At 48.3% G+C, this 16897-nt stretch overlaps 1 protein-coding gene across 2 annotated transcripts in view; it reads left to right on the top strand.

Annotated features, from left to right (window-relative positions):
- The window catches only part of LOC138981871 (eukaryotic translation initiation factor 3 subunit A-like), a 48060-nt gene that overhangs the window by 12693 nt on the left and 18470 nt on the right, over positions 1-16897 (top strand). For both annotated transcript variants that reach the window (XM_070355008.1, XM_070355007.1), the window contains exons 6-10: positions 3832-3972; positions 4460-4668; positions 6844-7015; positions 8074-8382; positions 8671-8853. In XM_070355008.1, coding sequence (XP_070211109.1) covers positions 3832-3972; positions 4460-4668; positions 6844-7015; positions 8074-8382; positions 8671-8853 — 1014 coding nt within the window. The remainder of the gene's footprint in view (positions 1-3831; positions 3973-4459; positions 4669-6843; positions 7016-8073; positions 8383-8670; positions 8854-16897) is intronic.

Genomic DNA, 16897 nt, shown 5'->3' with positions numbered 1-16897 from the left:
GACCTGGACCTCTTTACAGATGCGTCCAGGGAGGGTTGGGGGGCACATACAGATCTTCAGACTACTTCCGGTCTGTGGACGACGGAGCAGTCCTTGTGGCACATCAACTTGCTGGAGCTAGAGGCAGTTGCTCTAGCTCTGGCCAAGTTTCTGCCCTCCCTGTACGCCAAACATGTTCGTCTGTTTACAGACAACATGACAGTGGCGGCGTACATCAACAAGCAGGGAGGCTCGCGGTCCCCGTCTCTCTCGGAGAGGGCTTGCGAGATCCTGGTGTGGTGCTTTCAGCATCATATCACGATCTCGGCCAGGTACCTTCCAGGGAGGCTGAACACTTTGGCGGATGCGCTCAGTCGTTCCGGTACAGTGCTTCAGTCGGAGTGGACGATCACTCACGGGGCACTGCTTCGCCTTTGGGCCCAGGTCCAAAAGCCTCTGGTGGACCTTTTTGCCACAAGGTACTCAAAGAGGCTTCCGGTGTTCGTCTCGCCATTCCCGGACCCTCAGGCATGGCGAGTGAACGCTCTGGACTTTCCCTGGACGGGTCTGGAGGCGTACGCCTTTCCTCCCTTTCCGTTACTCAGCCGAGTAATCCGGAAAGCGGAGATGGAGGAGCCGGCCCTTCTTCTTCTGGTCGCTCCTCTGTGGCCGTCGCAGGTCTGGTTTCCAGATCTTCTTCGGCTCGCCCAAGGGCCCCCCATTCCTCTCGCACTCGTGCGAGGGGAACTAGTGCAGCCCCGAACAGGCATTCCACACGAGGAGCCCAGTCTTCTGAAGCTTCACGTGTGGAAGTTGTTCGGGACTCGCTGAAGCGCTCTGGGGCGTCGTCTTTGACTCTGGACTTGGTGGCTCGCTCGCATAGAGCGTCCACCTCTTCAGTTTATGCTTCCCACTGGAAGGCATGGACTGCCTGGTGTTCAGCTAGAGGGGTGAGTTCGGTGGCTCCGCGCTCTATTCAGGTCGCTAACCACCTCTCTTTCATGTCTTCGCAGGGCGCCTCAGTCTCCTCGTTGAGGGTCCGGCGCTCCGCTATCTCGGCGACTCTTAAGCAGATTGGTCGTTCTGTTCGAGTCGGGGGCGTTATAGCTGCAGTCATTAAAGGGGCTGCTCTTAAGGAAGCTAAAGCTCGTTTGCCCGCTCCCAAGTGGGACTTGTTTTTAATCCTGGAATTCCTTCGTTCTGCGGATTTTGAGCCTTTAAGCGAGGCCAGTCTGTTCAATGTCACTCGCAAAGCGCTGTTTCTCCTTTTGTTGGCTACGGCCCGACGGGGTAGCGAGGTCCACGCCCTGTCGGGTCAGCCTGGAGATATCTCCTTTGAGCCGGACGGTTCCGCATCTTTGCGTTTCCGGCCTGATTTCCTGGCCAAGAATCAGTCTCCGGGGCAGGCCTCTCCGCTGGTTAGAGTTAAGGCTCTGACCAGCGCGTTGGCCCCGGATGACCCCGATTCGATCAATTGCCCTATGAGGGCACTTCGTCTGTACTTAGCCCGGACTCAGCCGATTCGGTCTAGTTCTCAGAAGTTGTTGTTTATCTCTCTCCTTACTAGGCGCGAGAAAGATTTGTCGAAGGTAACGTTGGCCCGGTGGGTGTCCTCGCTCATCAAGCAGGCTTATGAGTGGAGTCGCACAAAGAGGGGGGGGGTTATGCCCTCCTTGCCACTTGACTCGGCCCGAGCCCATGAAACGAGGGCGTGGGCATCCTCTCTGGCAGTTCTGCGCTCCAGACGTCTAGAGGAGGTGCTGACAACTGCGTATTGGCGTTCCGAAGATGTTTTCATAAACTTTTATCTTCGGGACGTCACAGCTCTTCGACAGGATGGCTCCAGAGGCCTTCCAGCGCTCATAGCAGCAGGCCAGTTCCTGTCCAGAACTTGATGGTGAGTTTTGATTCATTTCTAGCCCACCGCCTTGTTGATGTTATCTGCTAATGTGATTCGGAGTAAGAATATGATATTAAATGGAAAATTTCCTAAATAAATTATCATTTAATTAATATACTTACCCGAATCACATACTGTATTCCCTCCCACCTGCCCCGCTTATGGTTTTAAGATTTTTTAAAGCCGTATGATAATAGGCACGTGTTCCTAGAGGAAGTGACGTGGCATACACCCGTATGGGAGGTAACTCCCGGTGTACTGGCCCATTACCAAAGCTACTTTCACTTTCGTTTTGGTGATGGGGTTGCTTCCCTTTAAATTCTTTAGCCGGGTAAGCGTTTTTCAGTGATAAGCATCTCAGGTGACTCAATGCTAATGTGATTCGGGTAAGTATATTAATTAAATGATAATTTATTTAGGAAATTTTCCATTTGTTTTAAATGTATAGGTAAACTTAATTAATGGTGTGACGGACGCGCATGAGGCATGTTTTAATCATGGATGTGCAAACGCTGTGTGGAGTACAGTAGAACTCCCCCCTGTTTACAACCACCCCCTTTTTACGACCGATTTTTCTACCACGGATCCATTCTACTATATAATGAACCCCCAGTGAACGACTCACCCCAAAACGCGACTTACGACCGAGCTTTTGGGGATCAATTACGACTTTCGCGCATTTGTAGTCGAGCAGACGAAAACAATACATGGCGGCTCTTGCTCCTCGAACTATCGCGAGACGAAAAAAAACCTAATTCTCGCGCACGATAGAATCCGCGGCGACTTCCTTTGGAGTCGGGAAGACGCAAATCCTGTGTATCGTCAGGAAAATGACCCAAAACGCGACTTACGACCGAGCTTTTGGGGATGATTTACGACTTTTGCGCATATTTCGAGCAGACGAAAACACACGGCTCTTGCTCCTCCAACTATCGCGAGAAGAAATAAAAACGAAATCTCGCGCGTGCGAGATCCTGATAAATCCGGTTTTTTTCTGCACACTATCTTGTCACGACGACTGTCTAGTCTTGTTGACAAACGAAGATTCGCAAAAGAAAAAGAAAAATGCTGACTCTTGAGTAGAGAGCTAATAAAGTAATCGCTAATCGAGCGAAATGGCAATCCGCGGCGACTTTCTTTGGGAGTCAGGAATACGAAAATCCTGTGTGTCGTCAAGGATAATGACTCCGTGTTATCTAGATGGTGAGAAGGATAGCGAAGCGAAAGTACGCAAAGAGAGGAGCCTGTACGAAGACCTCAACGATCGTGGTAAAGTTTAGCGATGCAAGGCGACGAATCATTCATATGAGCGGAAAGATGATTCGGGAGAAAAGTCGTTATGCTTTCCATCGAGTTAGGACATTCGGATTTTACTCGGTCGGGTTGCGCCACAATGTCAAATGTGCTTCACTCAGCGGGGAGCGAGCATTACGCCATGAGTCAATTTTCTTTGAAATTTGAGTTCAAGTTGTTCTGCTGTAATGTATGTGTGTGTTTTGATATGACAGTAAACTGCAACTGTGTGTTTGTGTGTAAACATGACAGTACATACACTGCAACCAAGTTCATGACCGACCGGCCAAAAACTCAAACCCCCCTTTTAAGACCCCCCCTTTTTACGACCTAATTTTCAAGGTTTTTCCAAAGTCGTAAACAGGGGGTTCTACTGTACGCTCATTTTTTTGAAAATACTCCAAGTTTGTTTGAGAATACTCAGTGCAAAACAGGGGTTCCCAGGTCTGCTGAGAAAACAGGGTCATTGGGGTCTTTAAAGGTGGAACTCCCCTTTTATAGCATTAAAAGTAAAGGAAGGAGTCTTAAAGTGGAGATAAATTAAGAGGTAATGAACAGAAGAAAACAGGATCCTTGGGGGGTCCTAACAGGGGGGTTAGATTGTATTTGGACCACCATGTCTTGTGAATGCATTATTTGAATGGTATATGTGTGTGCAGCTGCGTACCCACCTGGGCCATGTGCACAAGCACCAACACCAGCAGACGGCCATCAACCTCAACAACCCCGACTCGCAGGCCATGCACCTGGAGACACGCCTCGTTCAGCTCGACTCGGCCATCAACATGGAGCTCTGGCAGGTCAGAGTTCACTCTTCTCTTCCTGCCTGTCATTGTGCTTGGCCAAATAATCGATAGAGATAATCCGCTTTTGCCTGCACTTTGCTTATATGTTTTGGGTGACGCAGATTATTTGCTTATATTTGAGAGTTCCAAAGTAAAGGGTATAAAATTACAGACTTTTTGTGCCCACACCTACTTTCGTGACTTAGTTCAGCTTGCACCTTTCTTTGTTAATTCAGCTAATTCCTTCTGATTGCAAGCATATTTAGTACAACCATTCACCTTCATGACTTCCTCAGTCAGTGGGAACACCGTTTTATTCTTGGGGCAGAAAAGCTAAATTATGCAATTTCCCCTCAAAAATTGTTTTGTTTTTTTCATTTGGATTCCAAGCATTGTCGAGCTGGGTGCCTACAACGCTGTTTCCTTTGAAGACCACGTTGGACCCCTTTACGTATTAACCTTCAGCATCAAATTAACTGAGCAAAGTTGACTTGTGTTCCAGGAAGCGTTCAAGGCGGTGGAGGATATCCACGGGCTGATCACGCTGTCCAAGAAGCAGCCCAAGCCATCACTGATGGCCAACTACTACCAGAAGCTGGGGCTGGTTTTTGCCAAGTCTGGCAACCACCTCTTCCACGCCTCCACCCTGCATCGCCTCTTCAACCTCTCCCGCGAGCAGCGCAAAAATCTCTCCCAGGAGGAACTGCAGAGGTTTGTGTTCTTCACCTTTCTTTGTGTGTGAGTGGTGGTGGATGTTGCCTTCGTGTTACTGAGGAATTGCATCTTTCAAATTCTTCAGCGTCAATCAAGGCGGAAAGAAACTTGCTGGTATCCAAGATGTGTTGTCTTTTGTAGTCAGCACACGATAAAGTCAGCTTACAGTAATTATACCCATCAATATCTATTTTGTCAGCAGTTTGTAGAATCGGTCTACACATTATACACTGATTACTTTCTTGGTCAGCAATTGATAGAAATCGGCTTTCACTTGATGCCCTGGTGTCTCTGTAAACATGCAATAGTCAGCTTATGATCCACACAGGGAATCTAAGCTGCTGGTTACAAGCCTTCCCACATGTTGCAGCAACAGACTGACTGACTATTAGGGTTTAACGTCCTCTTAGACCAACTGGTCTATATTGGGACAGGTATTGGTAATACGCTGAATATATGGTGTGATACTTTGATTCGAACAAGCCCGCTGTGGCCGTCTTCTTCGACACACCAGCATTGGGTTTGTCTCGTCAAAGTATCGAAATACCATCATGATAATCAGAGACGAGAGATGATGCATGCGTGTCTTCGTGTTTTTCAAGCCCTGAGACTTTCGCTGTGAACGTGGGATCTTTTTCGTGCGCATGTGTGCACACGGGGTGTTAGGGCACCGAAGAGAGTCTGCACAAAGTTGACTCCGAGAAATAAATCTCTCGCCGAACGTGGGGATCGAACCCACGCTGATAGCGACCAACTGGCAAAGCCAGCGCTCTACCAACTGAGCTACGTCCCCGCCCTAGAGAGAGTAAGGACCATGACATTTGGTTACAGTTTCTACTGTTGCGAGTACAAGTCATTTACCCTCTTTCTCAATTGACTTGCCAAGTTTGCTTGAGAATACCTAAGGGCAAAACAGGGGTACACAGGTCTGCATTAGTCTGGCCTATCGATCGTCGGATAGTTTTGACATGTGGGCGGTCATGATTATTAATTTTTCTACCGACCTGACAAAACCAGGGCATTTGGACCTACAGTCGAACCCACTTAAAACGAACACGCTAGTTACGAATTTTGACTTATAACGTATTAGTTTTAAGTTCCCAACTGAATACCTCTTTCTTCATGCTTAAAAAAAATGCTTAAAACGAATTCTTTGTAACGAATTTATGCTTATAACGAGCACTTTTTGGATTCCCAAGCATGCATAATGTCTGTAATTTACTCACGCTTATGACGAAATCTTTAAACTCGTCCCGAGATCGACATATCATGGGAATTTGAGAAGTTTGAATACATGTGTCAAAGTCTTCCCTTGCGTCGACTGCTTGAACCATTGCTCAACCGATCACTGAATAAAGTTAAACTGATTACACTGTACTCACAAAACAATTTCAAATTTAGAATCAAAGTGATTGATAGCTCAGACACTGAACATGAATGACTGACTGACGTTTATTTCCTTCGCGAATACCAAAAACGAAACATCAATGTTTTGAACGGACGCCATTGCCAAAAAATATAGATGCCAGAGTGGTTTCCCTTGGACAAGGGAAACCACACTCTCAACGTTTGCGTTCGCCGGTTCGCGATAGTTTATCAGTCAGTCAGTGCTATCGATTTGGATTTGAACATCATGTTGCAACAAAACAAAAAAAACTAAATTGGCCAAGGTTTGCTACCCGTCGCCAAGGTAAGTGATTCCGGACAAATGATAGGAACACCGCGAATGTGGACAGTGTCAGTGTGTGCGTGTGTGTGACCAAAAACGTAACAACTGGATGAAACATCTGTGTGCTCACTCTCACTCAAACTCAACAATCATCACTCAACATGAGACACACATGAACATGTAACTGAATATGTCACTTTATTGTCTAAACGTGAAGCAGCATGAAAGTTGCGAAAGAAACAAATTGAAACACCATAAAATGTACAAGACTTACAACAACAACAAAAATTAAAAAAAATAAATCAATTTTCTTAATACGAATTTTGGTTAAGACGAACTTTTTTTCCGATCCCCAGTGATTCGTCTTAAGCGAGTTCGACTGTATACATATTTTCAATCCGGGTCTAACTTAACTTTAGTACTCTGAAGCTGGGAACAAAACTGAACAGATACTGTGTGCACACAGTTATTTTGAGCTAACCATGTCATTTGTGTGTGTTCAGGATGGCGAATCGCGTGGTGTGCGCCACCCTGGCCATCCCCATCCCTGCGTCGCGCAACGCGGTGGACAACCTGCTGGTGATGGACGAGAGCGGCATGGAGAAACAGCGCCGTCTGGCCACCCTGCTCATGCTGCCCAACCCCCCCACACGCCAGGTCCTCGTCAAAGACCTGGTCAGTTGGAAGTTTCAACCAATCTTTTTACTTCAACATGTTGCTTTTTTTCTTTGACTTATTGCTGTTATAAATTTCATTTTTTGAACAGTAAAAAGGAAATGATAAAGGAAAAGTCCTTGGAAGATAACTTAACACTTTGTACCCCACCTATATTGACCAAGTTTGTTTTAGCCGAGCCCAGCTTTGCTGCAGCAGGTCATTCAGAATTTTAGTAACTGTGCAGTAACTGTGTATCAACACACTGGAATACAGGCGTTAGATAGACGTAACAGGAAGCGACTGAAGCTAACAGTCTGAGCGGATATATCCGTACCTGGCCAGATGGAGCCATATGAGTACGGATATATTCATACCTGGGAGACAATGAGTTAACCAGAGGTATTCCTTCAGTTATTGGCTGTGTTCCTCAGTGGTGGACATTCCTAAATTGATGTGTTGCAGACTTGTTTTTCAAGACAATCAAAGAAAAATAAAAGGTTATTAAATTACTTATCTTATCCCAATTCACATATAGCAATTTACTTCAGTTTAGTGCTAGAACGCTGAAAAATACGCAACATCCTTGTAACCTTGACCTGGCGTTGTCATGTGACCGTCAAGGCTGTTCTATTTTTAGGGTTACTTCCTCCCCCCCCGGCCCCTACCAGGGTGGAGCGTAGTATTCAGCGTTCTAGCACTAAACTGAAGTAAATTGCTATATGTGAATGGGTAAGTATATTAATCAAATGAAAATTTATTATTACAATTTTTGATTTAATTATTGACAAAACACATTGACAAGTACTTTGACCTAATCAATGTCTTTGATATGTAAATATTTAATTATTGACAAAACACATTGACAAGTACTTTGACCTAATCAGTGTCTTTGTGGTAGACAGACATGCAAATGATGAGACAATGAAAGGACCATATTTTAGCAAGAGTGCACTTAATTCTCAATAAGAGCTTGTGCTCACAGGTCTTAAGTCTTCGGTCATTGACGCATACTTCTTTGATGTGACGCACTGATATGGGAACAACACTGTATAGCAAGTCTTTTCTACCCGTTTCAGGTGAGGTACGGCTCCCTGCAGTATGTGACCCCCGACCTACAGAACCTGTACAAGTACCTGGAGGTTGACTTCCACCCCCTGCAGCTGTACCCCCTGGTGCAGCCTATCGTGCAGTCCATGGGCGGCAATGAGGACCTGGGCCTGTACGTGCCGCAGCTTGAGGAGATCATCATCGCCCGCGTCCTCAAGCAGGTGGCCCAGGTGTACCAGGCCATCGAGTTCAAGCGCTTCGCTTCGCTCGTTCCCTTTGCCGACAATTTCCGCCTGGAGCGCATCATTGTCGGTGCTGCCAAGAACATGGAGCTACAGGTACAAAATGACGAAAGAAAAGTTTGTTTTTTCTCAAACTAGGTATGGCGTATACTGGTAATTTCCTGTATTTTACCAGCTGAAATAGAGGTGGAAAGGGCTGAGCAGTTTTAGCAAACTATACTTATTACTATTTTGTTTGGTGGGGGTTGTCACTGCACAAGTACAACATGATCACTGCATAATGGATTAGTGTGAAGCTCCCATCTGCAGCATCTGGAACTAATTTACATTTTTCTGAACATATTCTCGGTGTACTGCACAATCTTGTTCATGTCTTGTGTACAGGTGCGGATTGACCACAAGTGCAAATCGCTGTCGTTCGGCACGGACCTGGGTCTGTCCCAGAAGGAGGAGGCGGCGGAGGGCCCCACCATCCAGAGCATGCCTAGCGAGCAGATCCGCAACCAGCTGACTGTCCTGGGCCGCGTCCTCAGCCAGGCTGTTACCATGATTGCCCCCAAGTCAACCGTAAGCACCACTTGTCTTCTGATTTGGGGACTGTCAGAGCAATATATGGGAAGGATTGTTACTGTTCAGTGTTCTAGACTTGAAGGGTAGTTCTTGTTCAGTGTTCTAGACTTGAAGGATTCATTGACTTACGTTGAATGGGAAAAAGAGGCTGTTCAGTCCATAAAGCTTTCCTTCATCTAGCTTTATGTTTTGGGTCCACAGGGTCCTGACATCGGCAGGCTGAAAAAAGACCGCTTCATATTTCCAGCACTTGTCGTACTCTTTGCTTTGATGTACTGCTTCAGGCTTCCTCACTTGTTCGTTTTTTGGAGATGGATACTTTTTATGCACAAATGAGTGCCCCTTTATTAAAACAGTTCATGTGTGTAACTAGTGTCGGTTTGCTCTCTTGTTCATGTCTTGTGTACAGGTGCGGATTGACCACAAGTGCAAATCGCTGTCGTTCGGCACGGACCTGGGTCGTTTTTTTGAGATGAATACTTTTTATGCCCCTTTATTAAAGCAGTTCATGTGTGTAACTCGTGCCGGTTTGCTCTCTTAAGGCGTTGCCTCTAACTTGGTTTGTCGGGTTGGAGGTGTCAGTGAGAGCAGATAGAAAATGCCTGGTGTCTACCCAGTGTAGAGTGCTGTCTCTGTTCTGGATGTAAAACCTTGGTACATTCACTTTTCAGTTGTGTATTTTAGCAGTGTTTTTGGGTCACTTGAGAAAAAGTGACTCTATGTAATCGGTCAGTGTTAGTCTGTCCGGCCGGCCGGCCGTCCGTAGACACCACCTTAACGTTGGACTTTTCTCGGAAACTATCAAAGCGATCGGGCTCATATTTTGTTTAGTCGTGACCTCCAATGACCTCTACACTTTAACGATGGTTTCGTTGACCTTTGACCTTTTTCAAGGTCACAGGTCAGCGTCAAAGGAAAAATTAGACATTTTATATCTTTTCTCGGAAACTATCAAAGCGATCGGGCTCATATTTTGTTTAGTCGTGACCTCCAATGACCTCTACACTTTAACGATGGTTTCGTTGACCTTTGACCTTTTTCAAGGTCACAGGTCAGCGTCAAAGGAAAAATTAGACATTTTATATCTTTGACAAAGTTCATCGGATGTGATTGAAACTTTGTAGGATTATTCTTTACATCAAAGTATTTACATCTGTAGCCTTTTACGAACGTTATCAGAAAAACAAGGGAGATAACTAGCCTTTTCTGTTCGGCAACACACAACTTAACGTTGGGCTTTTCTCGGAAACTATAAAAGTGACCGGGCTCAAATTTTATGTGAACGTGACTCATTGTGTTGTGAATAGCAATTTCTTCCTGTCCATCTGATGCCTCATATAATATTCAGAACTGCGAAAGTGACTCGATCGAGCGTTTGCTCTTCTTGTTAAATTGGAGTGTTAATAGCAAGCAGAATCATATTTGACTTGGTAATTTTTATACACACGTATTTCAGAGTTAAAGTGGTGGTGCGTGTTTGGAAAACATTTTATCAAGAAAATTCCTGAAAATGGAAGATTAACCCATCAAATGCCCAAAACTAGAAGACTTCAAACATTACAGCATGATCATTTAACTTTTGCGACAATATTGATTGTATTAGCATTTCAGTCGGAAGAACTACTAAGAGACAGGCTTTGTTGGATACTTTTTATGCACAAATAAGTGCCCCTTCTTTATCAAAACAGTTCATGTGTGTAACTCGTGCCGGTTTGCTCTCTTAAGGCGTTGTCTCTAACTTAGTTTGTCAGGTTGGAGGTCACCACTGTGGCACGTAAAAGACCTGAGGTCATTGTGCCATAAGTGCTGGTGGCTGATTACAACTAAACAAGCTCACACCTGGGTAGCTCGACTCTGTTGCTGGTAGCTTACCACTGGGAGGAAGCGACCCGAATTTCCAAGCGATGGGACAATAAAGTTATGGGAAAAAAATAAAAATGATTGGATCAGCATTTCAGTCTAGAGACGGACTTAAATGGATACTTTTTCTGCACAAATAAGTGCCCCTTCTTTATCAAAACAGTTTATGTGTGTAACTCGTGCCGGTTTGCTCTCTTAAGGCGTTGCCTCTAACTTGGTTTGTCGGGTTGGAGGTGTCAGTGAGAGCAGATAGAAAATGCCTGGTGTCTACCCAGTGTAGAGTGCTGTCTCTGTTCTGGATGTAAAACCTTGGTACATTCACTTTTCAGTTGTGTATTTTAGCAGTGTTTTAAACTGCAGTGTTCATAGCAAACAGATTTGTATTTGACTTTAAAAATATCATACAAACAAGTATTTCAGAGTTAAAGTGGTGTAACATGTTTGGAACAAAATGCCTGAAACTGGAAGATTTACCCATGAAATGTCTGAAACCAGAAGACTTCAAACATTACAGCATGATCATTCAACTTTTGCAACAATATTGATTGTATCAGCGTTTCAGTCAGAAGACAGTCTAGAGACGGACTTTGTTAAATGGATACTTTTTATGCACAAATAAGTGCCTCTTCTTTATTAAAGCAGTTCATGTGTGTAACTCGTGCCGGTTTGCTCTCTTAAGGCGTTGCCTCTAACTTGGTTTGTCGGGTTGGAGGTGTCAGTGAGAGCAGATAGAAAATGCCTGGTGTCTACCCAGTGTAGAGTGCTGTCTCTGTTCTGGATGTAAAACCTTGGTACATTCACTTTTCAGTTGTGTATTTTAGCAGTGTTTTTACATTGGAGTGTTAATAGCAAGCAGAATCATATTTGACTTGGAAACTATTATACTCACACGTATTTCAGAGTTAAAGTGGTGATGCGTGTTTGGAAAACATTTTTAAAGAAAATTCCTGAAGATAGAAGCTTAACCCATGAAATTCCTGAAACCAGAAGACTTCAAACGTTACAGCATGATCATTCATCTTTTGCGACAAAATTGTTTGTATCAGCATTTCAGTCAGAAGCTCTACTAGGGACGGACTTCGTTGGATACTTTTTATGCACAAATTAGTGCCCCTTCTTAGCGAAACGGTTCCATGTGTGTAACTCGTGCCGGTTTGCTCTCTGAAGGCGTTGCCTCTAACTTGGTTTGTCGGGTTGGAGGTGTCAATGAGAGCAGATAGAAAATGCCTGGTGTCTACCCAGTGTAGAGTGCTGTCTCTGTTCTGGATGTAAAACCTTGGTACACTGTTGTTCATCTTGTGAAGTTGGTTAGAATAACCCCCGAGTTGTGGTGGCTGTTGAATTTGTCACTGTTCCAATCAAGTGATATCTGGTGCCTCAGTCACAGTAGTTTAGCTAAAAACTGTAATCATTTTTTAATCAATCATTAAATTACATATTCTTACTCCGAATCACATATAGCAGTTGACACCGTCTGGTATGCTAAGGTACTGAAAGCGCTACCCATCTTTAAAGTAATTAAAGGGAAGCAACCCCACACCAAAAAAGCTGGAACTAGCATATGGTAGTGAGCTACCCCCTGGGAGTTACCTCCCATTAGCTACTTCCCATCCCACGCACGTGGCTACTACATTCCGACTTCAGCTGTCCTGGTGAGAGGTCATTGAATTTTCTGTGCGCTACTGTGGCTGCCTTGTGCTGTTTCGTTCACCTGCCGGCCACGTAACTCATCTTGTCTCCCGTGCGGGCGCCTGTTTTGGTGAGCTCGTTCTGTATTTTTCTGTTTTCGAACTTGTGCGTTGGTTGCTGTCTGTTGTCCTTTGGACATTGTTCGTCAGTAACCTGTTGTGCTTTCGCCATTTTGTTTACAGTTAGCTTTGCTGGCTTGTATTTTGTGGCGTGTTCACTGACGCTTGTGCATTGTGTGTTGCAAGCTTGGTTCGTTTTTATTTTGCTGTAGTTACTGCTTAGCTGTCCGTTAGGACTTTCGTTTTCAGTAACTTTTTCTGTGAAATTTTTTCGCTTGTTTCTCGTTTGTTGTTGGTCAGCATGGCAGACCAGGATAAACGTAAGGGTAAAGGAGACATTAAGGGCAAGATTAAGCCCAAGTCCTCTAGCTCTAAGCCTGTTGTATTGGTGTCAGACGCTGCACGCAACACAATTTTGTCAGTGCCTATTTCACCTCCGCTTTCTAGCACCCCCGTTTGTGCTAGTTCTACTGTTGTTTCTGCGCCCTCTGCTTTGTCGGCGTCGGACCAGGGGACGCTTGTGTCCTCTCTCTTGCAGACTCTTATCCCGGAGATTCGCTCTCTGGTACAGACAGAGATGCAGCGCTCGTCTACTCCAGTTAGCGCTGCCGTTCCGGTTTCGGGGGGGGACACTCAGTCCCTCGCTTCCGGGAAGGTTTCTTCTGTTTCCGCTCCTCAACTTCCTGTCTCGGGTGGAGACGTTACAAGTAAGTTGAACCGGTCCTCTTGCTCTCGTGAAGCGCCTGGACAGCCCCGTGCGGGCAACGGTTCGTGTGCGCAGGGTCACTCCCTGCTTTCGGCTGGCGGCAGGCCTCCTCTTGTAGAGCAGGACTCTGTTAGCCAGCAGCGGCGACCGTTTACGGTTACTGCGCTTCCGGCTCCCGCCGGAAGCATAGGTCCCCCCACGCTTGCTCGCAATGCCAGCCGCGATGGGATGGATCATGAGCTGGCCTACGGGCTTCACGGCTTCCGGCCGCAGTTCGTGCATTCACCGCTTCCGCCCCCGGCGGTTATGGTGTCTGCATTTCCGGCTTCGGCCGGACACGCTGTCCCTCTACCGTCCACTTCCTCTTGGATGGCGGAGAGGGAACAACAGCGTGATGCTTTTGCACTTCCGGTGCTTCAGCACGGACGGTCGTCTCTTTCCTCTGCTGAGGTTTTGACTTCCGCCCAACCACATCCGGCGTTCTCGGACGGTGTTCCGGTTTACCCTCTCCCTACTGGGCAGGGTTTAAACCAGGACGATGTTCGTGGGTACAGGTTTCCGGTTTCCGGTCATCCAGAGTACCCTTCAGCCACTGTGGTTGATGACTACGGTCGTTCTTCGCTGATGGATCAGTCTGAACTGCAGTCAGTGGTCAGCGAAGACACCCGTACTGTGTTTTCCTCTCAGCTCAAGTCCATTCTTGACTCTGCAGCCGAGGTGACTTCGCGGTATTTTGCAGAAGGGGTAGCGACGTCCGCTACTTCCGTTTCGGCGGCGCCTTCAGCTATGGCAGACTTCCTGCCGGATAAGGATGACGCTTCCTCCTTCCGGTTTGTGGAATCTCCGTCTGTCTCATACCACCTGTCCCAAGTTCTGGTGCACCCGAACAAACGGAGCAGTGGTATTCCAGTTGAGCCGTTCCCTCTTCTGGCACCTTTTGGGCCGGTTCCGGAACGGGCTCGTGGTTGGCTTGCGGATGAAGGGCAGTCCTCTTCCTTTGTGCATTCTTCACAGAAGAGGATTGCTTTCCCTGTCCGTAGCCGCAACCTCACCACTTCCTTTGCTCTCCCGCGTGCCATCTTACCGGTGACGCAGGAGCTGCAGGCTTTGCTTGTCAAACCAGTCAAGTCTGACTCGGTTGTGCCAGTGCGGGAGGGTACTCTTATCTCCCTGGAGGAGATCGGTCGTCAGCTCTTGGAGCTGGCTTCCATCTCCGAGACGCTGGTGCGGGCTCTGTCTCGGTCGTTGACCGACTCTCTTGTCCCTTTTTCCCTCAGTGAGGAGCAAAATGCGGATGATGTCTCCTCCCTGCTTACGGCCCTGGCGAAGGTCAATGAGGAACAGACTCGTCTCTCCTCTTTGCAATACGCGCATGCGGTCTTGACAAGGAGGGAGTTGTTTCTTGCCAACTCTCAGTTTGCCGATCAGGCTACCAGAGACACACTACGTGTGTCTCCGGTTGTAGAGGGATCGCTGCTCGGCCACATGGCGCTTGTCGCTCGGCAGGCAGAGATTCAGTCCAACAAGGACGCTCAGTTCCTGGACATGGCTCTACAGGGCGCGAAGCAGGCTAAGCCTTCCCAGCAGGGGAAGTCTCAGCCGAGTTCCAAGCCCAAGCCTGCTCAAAAGAGGCCTGCTCAGCAGAGCTCTCGAGGTGGCAAGAAGAAGACAGTGTCGGGAAGGGGGCGTGGCGGCTCTAGCAGCAAGCCTCACGCCCAATGAAGCGCCCCCGGTCTCACCCCCCCCCTGCCCTCCACTTTGGTGATGGCGGGGGGCCTCTCCCGGGCACTCACCCATTGGATGGTCTCAGTAGACAGCCAATGGATAGTGGGAGTTGTGAGATCGGGCTTCCGTCTCTTATGGCGGGAGGAGAAGGCTCCTCTTTCCCGACATCCGCCACGCTTCAAGCCCCCCTGCTCTCAGGAGGCAAGATCCGTTCTGCAAACGGAAGTTGCCTCCCTGGTGCAGAAGGGGGCAGTGGAGAGGGTCCTGGACCAAAGCTCCCTGGGATTTTACGGGCGCCTTTTCGCCGTGCCCAAAGCTTCAGGGGCGTGGCGTCCGGTCTTGGACTTATCGTTTCTCAATACTTTCTTGAGAGAGATAAAGTTCAAGATGGAGACGCCCGCCAAGGTCAGAGACTCTCTCCGCCCAGGAGATTGGGCGACCTCCATAGACCTGACAGATGCATACTTTCACATCCTGGTGCATCCGTCCGACCGGAAATGGCTTCGTTTCCGGTGGGACGAGCAGGTCTACCAGTTCCGCGCCCTCCCTTTCGGTTTGTCGCTCGCACCATGGATTTTTACCATGGTGGTCCGACAACTGGGCGCTCTGGTGAGGTCTCAGGGTATCCGCCTGCGGGTTTACCTGGACGACTGGCTCGTTCTGAACCAGTCCCAGGCAGGCTGCACGCAGCATACCCAGACGGTTCTTCGGGAAGCCCACTCGTTGGGGTTCTCGATCAACGCGTCAAAGTCGGAGCTGACCCCGTCGCAGACGTTCACCTACTTGGGGATGTCCTTCGACACGGTCGCTTGGACTGTCCGCCCCTCTCAAAAGAGGGTGGACAAGCTCCAAGCTCAGATACGCTCGACTTTGCCCCTCCTGCAGGCGCCCCTTCGCTCTCTTGCCTCCATCTTGGGACAGATGGAATCCATGGCTCTGTTGGTCCCTCTGGGTCGGGTACACAAGCGTCCTTTTCAGGCAGCTCTGAAGCCGTTTGTGGGCTCGACTCGGGTGGATTGGAACGTCCTCGTCCCTCTCCAGGGATGGTTCCAGTCTACCACCCTCCCGTGGTTGGACACGGAGTGGGTGTGCAGAGGGGTTCCGATTGCCTTGCCTCCCCCGGACTTGGACCTGTTCACGGACGCGTCCTTGCTGGGGTGGGGGGCTCACACGGACCTACACACGGTGTCAGGTCTGTGGTCGGTGGAACAGAGCCAGTGGCATATCAACCGGCTGGAACTAGAAGCAGTAGCTCTAGCTCTCACCCGGTTTCTGCCCTCCCTGCAGGCCAAGCATGTTCGTCTGTTTACAGACAACACGACAGTGGCAGCTTATATCAACAAGCAGGGAGGCTCGCGGTCCCCGTCTCTCTCGGACAGGACCTGCGAGGTCTTGAGGTGGTGTTACCAACACCGCATCTCGATCTCCGCCAGGTACCTTCCAGGGAGGCTGAACACTCTGGCGGACGCTCTCAGTCGCTCCGGCAGGGTGCTTCAGTCCGAGTGGACAGTCACTCACGGGGCACTGCTTCGCCTTTGGACCCAAGTCCCAAAGCCTCTCGTCGACCTGTTTGCCACCAGGTTCTCGAAGAGGCTCCCGGTGTTCGTCTCGCCATTCCCGGACCCTCAGGCTTGGCGAGTGAACGCTCTGGACATTCCCTGGACGGGTCTGGAGGCGTACGCCTTTCCGCCTTTCCCATTACTCGGCCGAGTAATTCGAAAGGCGGAGCTGGAGGGGCCGGCCCTTCTACTTCTGGTCGCGCCCCTCTGGCCGTCGCAGGACTGGTTCCCAGACCTGCTTCGGCTCGCCCAAGGTCCTCCCATTCCTCTCTCTCTGCGAAGAGGGGAATTAGTGCAGCCCCGAACAGGCATTCCACACGAGGAGCCCAGTCTTCTGAAGCTTCACGTGTGGATGTTGTTCGGGACTCACTGAGGCGCTCTGGTGCGTCTTCTCCGACGCTGGACTTGGTGGGCAGCTCCCATAGGGCTTCCACCTCGTCCGT

The sequence above is a fragment of the Littorina saxatilis genome, linkage group LG12, assembly GCF_037325665.1.
Source record: "Littorina saxatilis isolate snail1 linkage group LG12, US_GU_Lsax_2.0, whole genome shotgun sequence".
Lineage (NCBI taxonomy): Eukaryota > Metazoa > Mollusca > Gastropoda > Littorinimorpha > Littorinidae > Littorina > Littorina saxatilis.
This window is presented reverse-complemented; position numbering and strand designations above follow the sequence as displayed.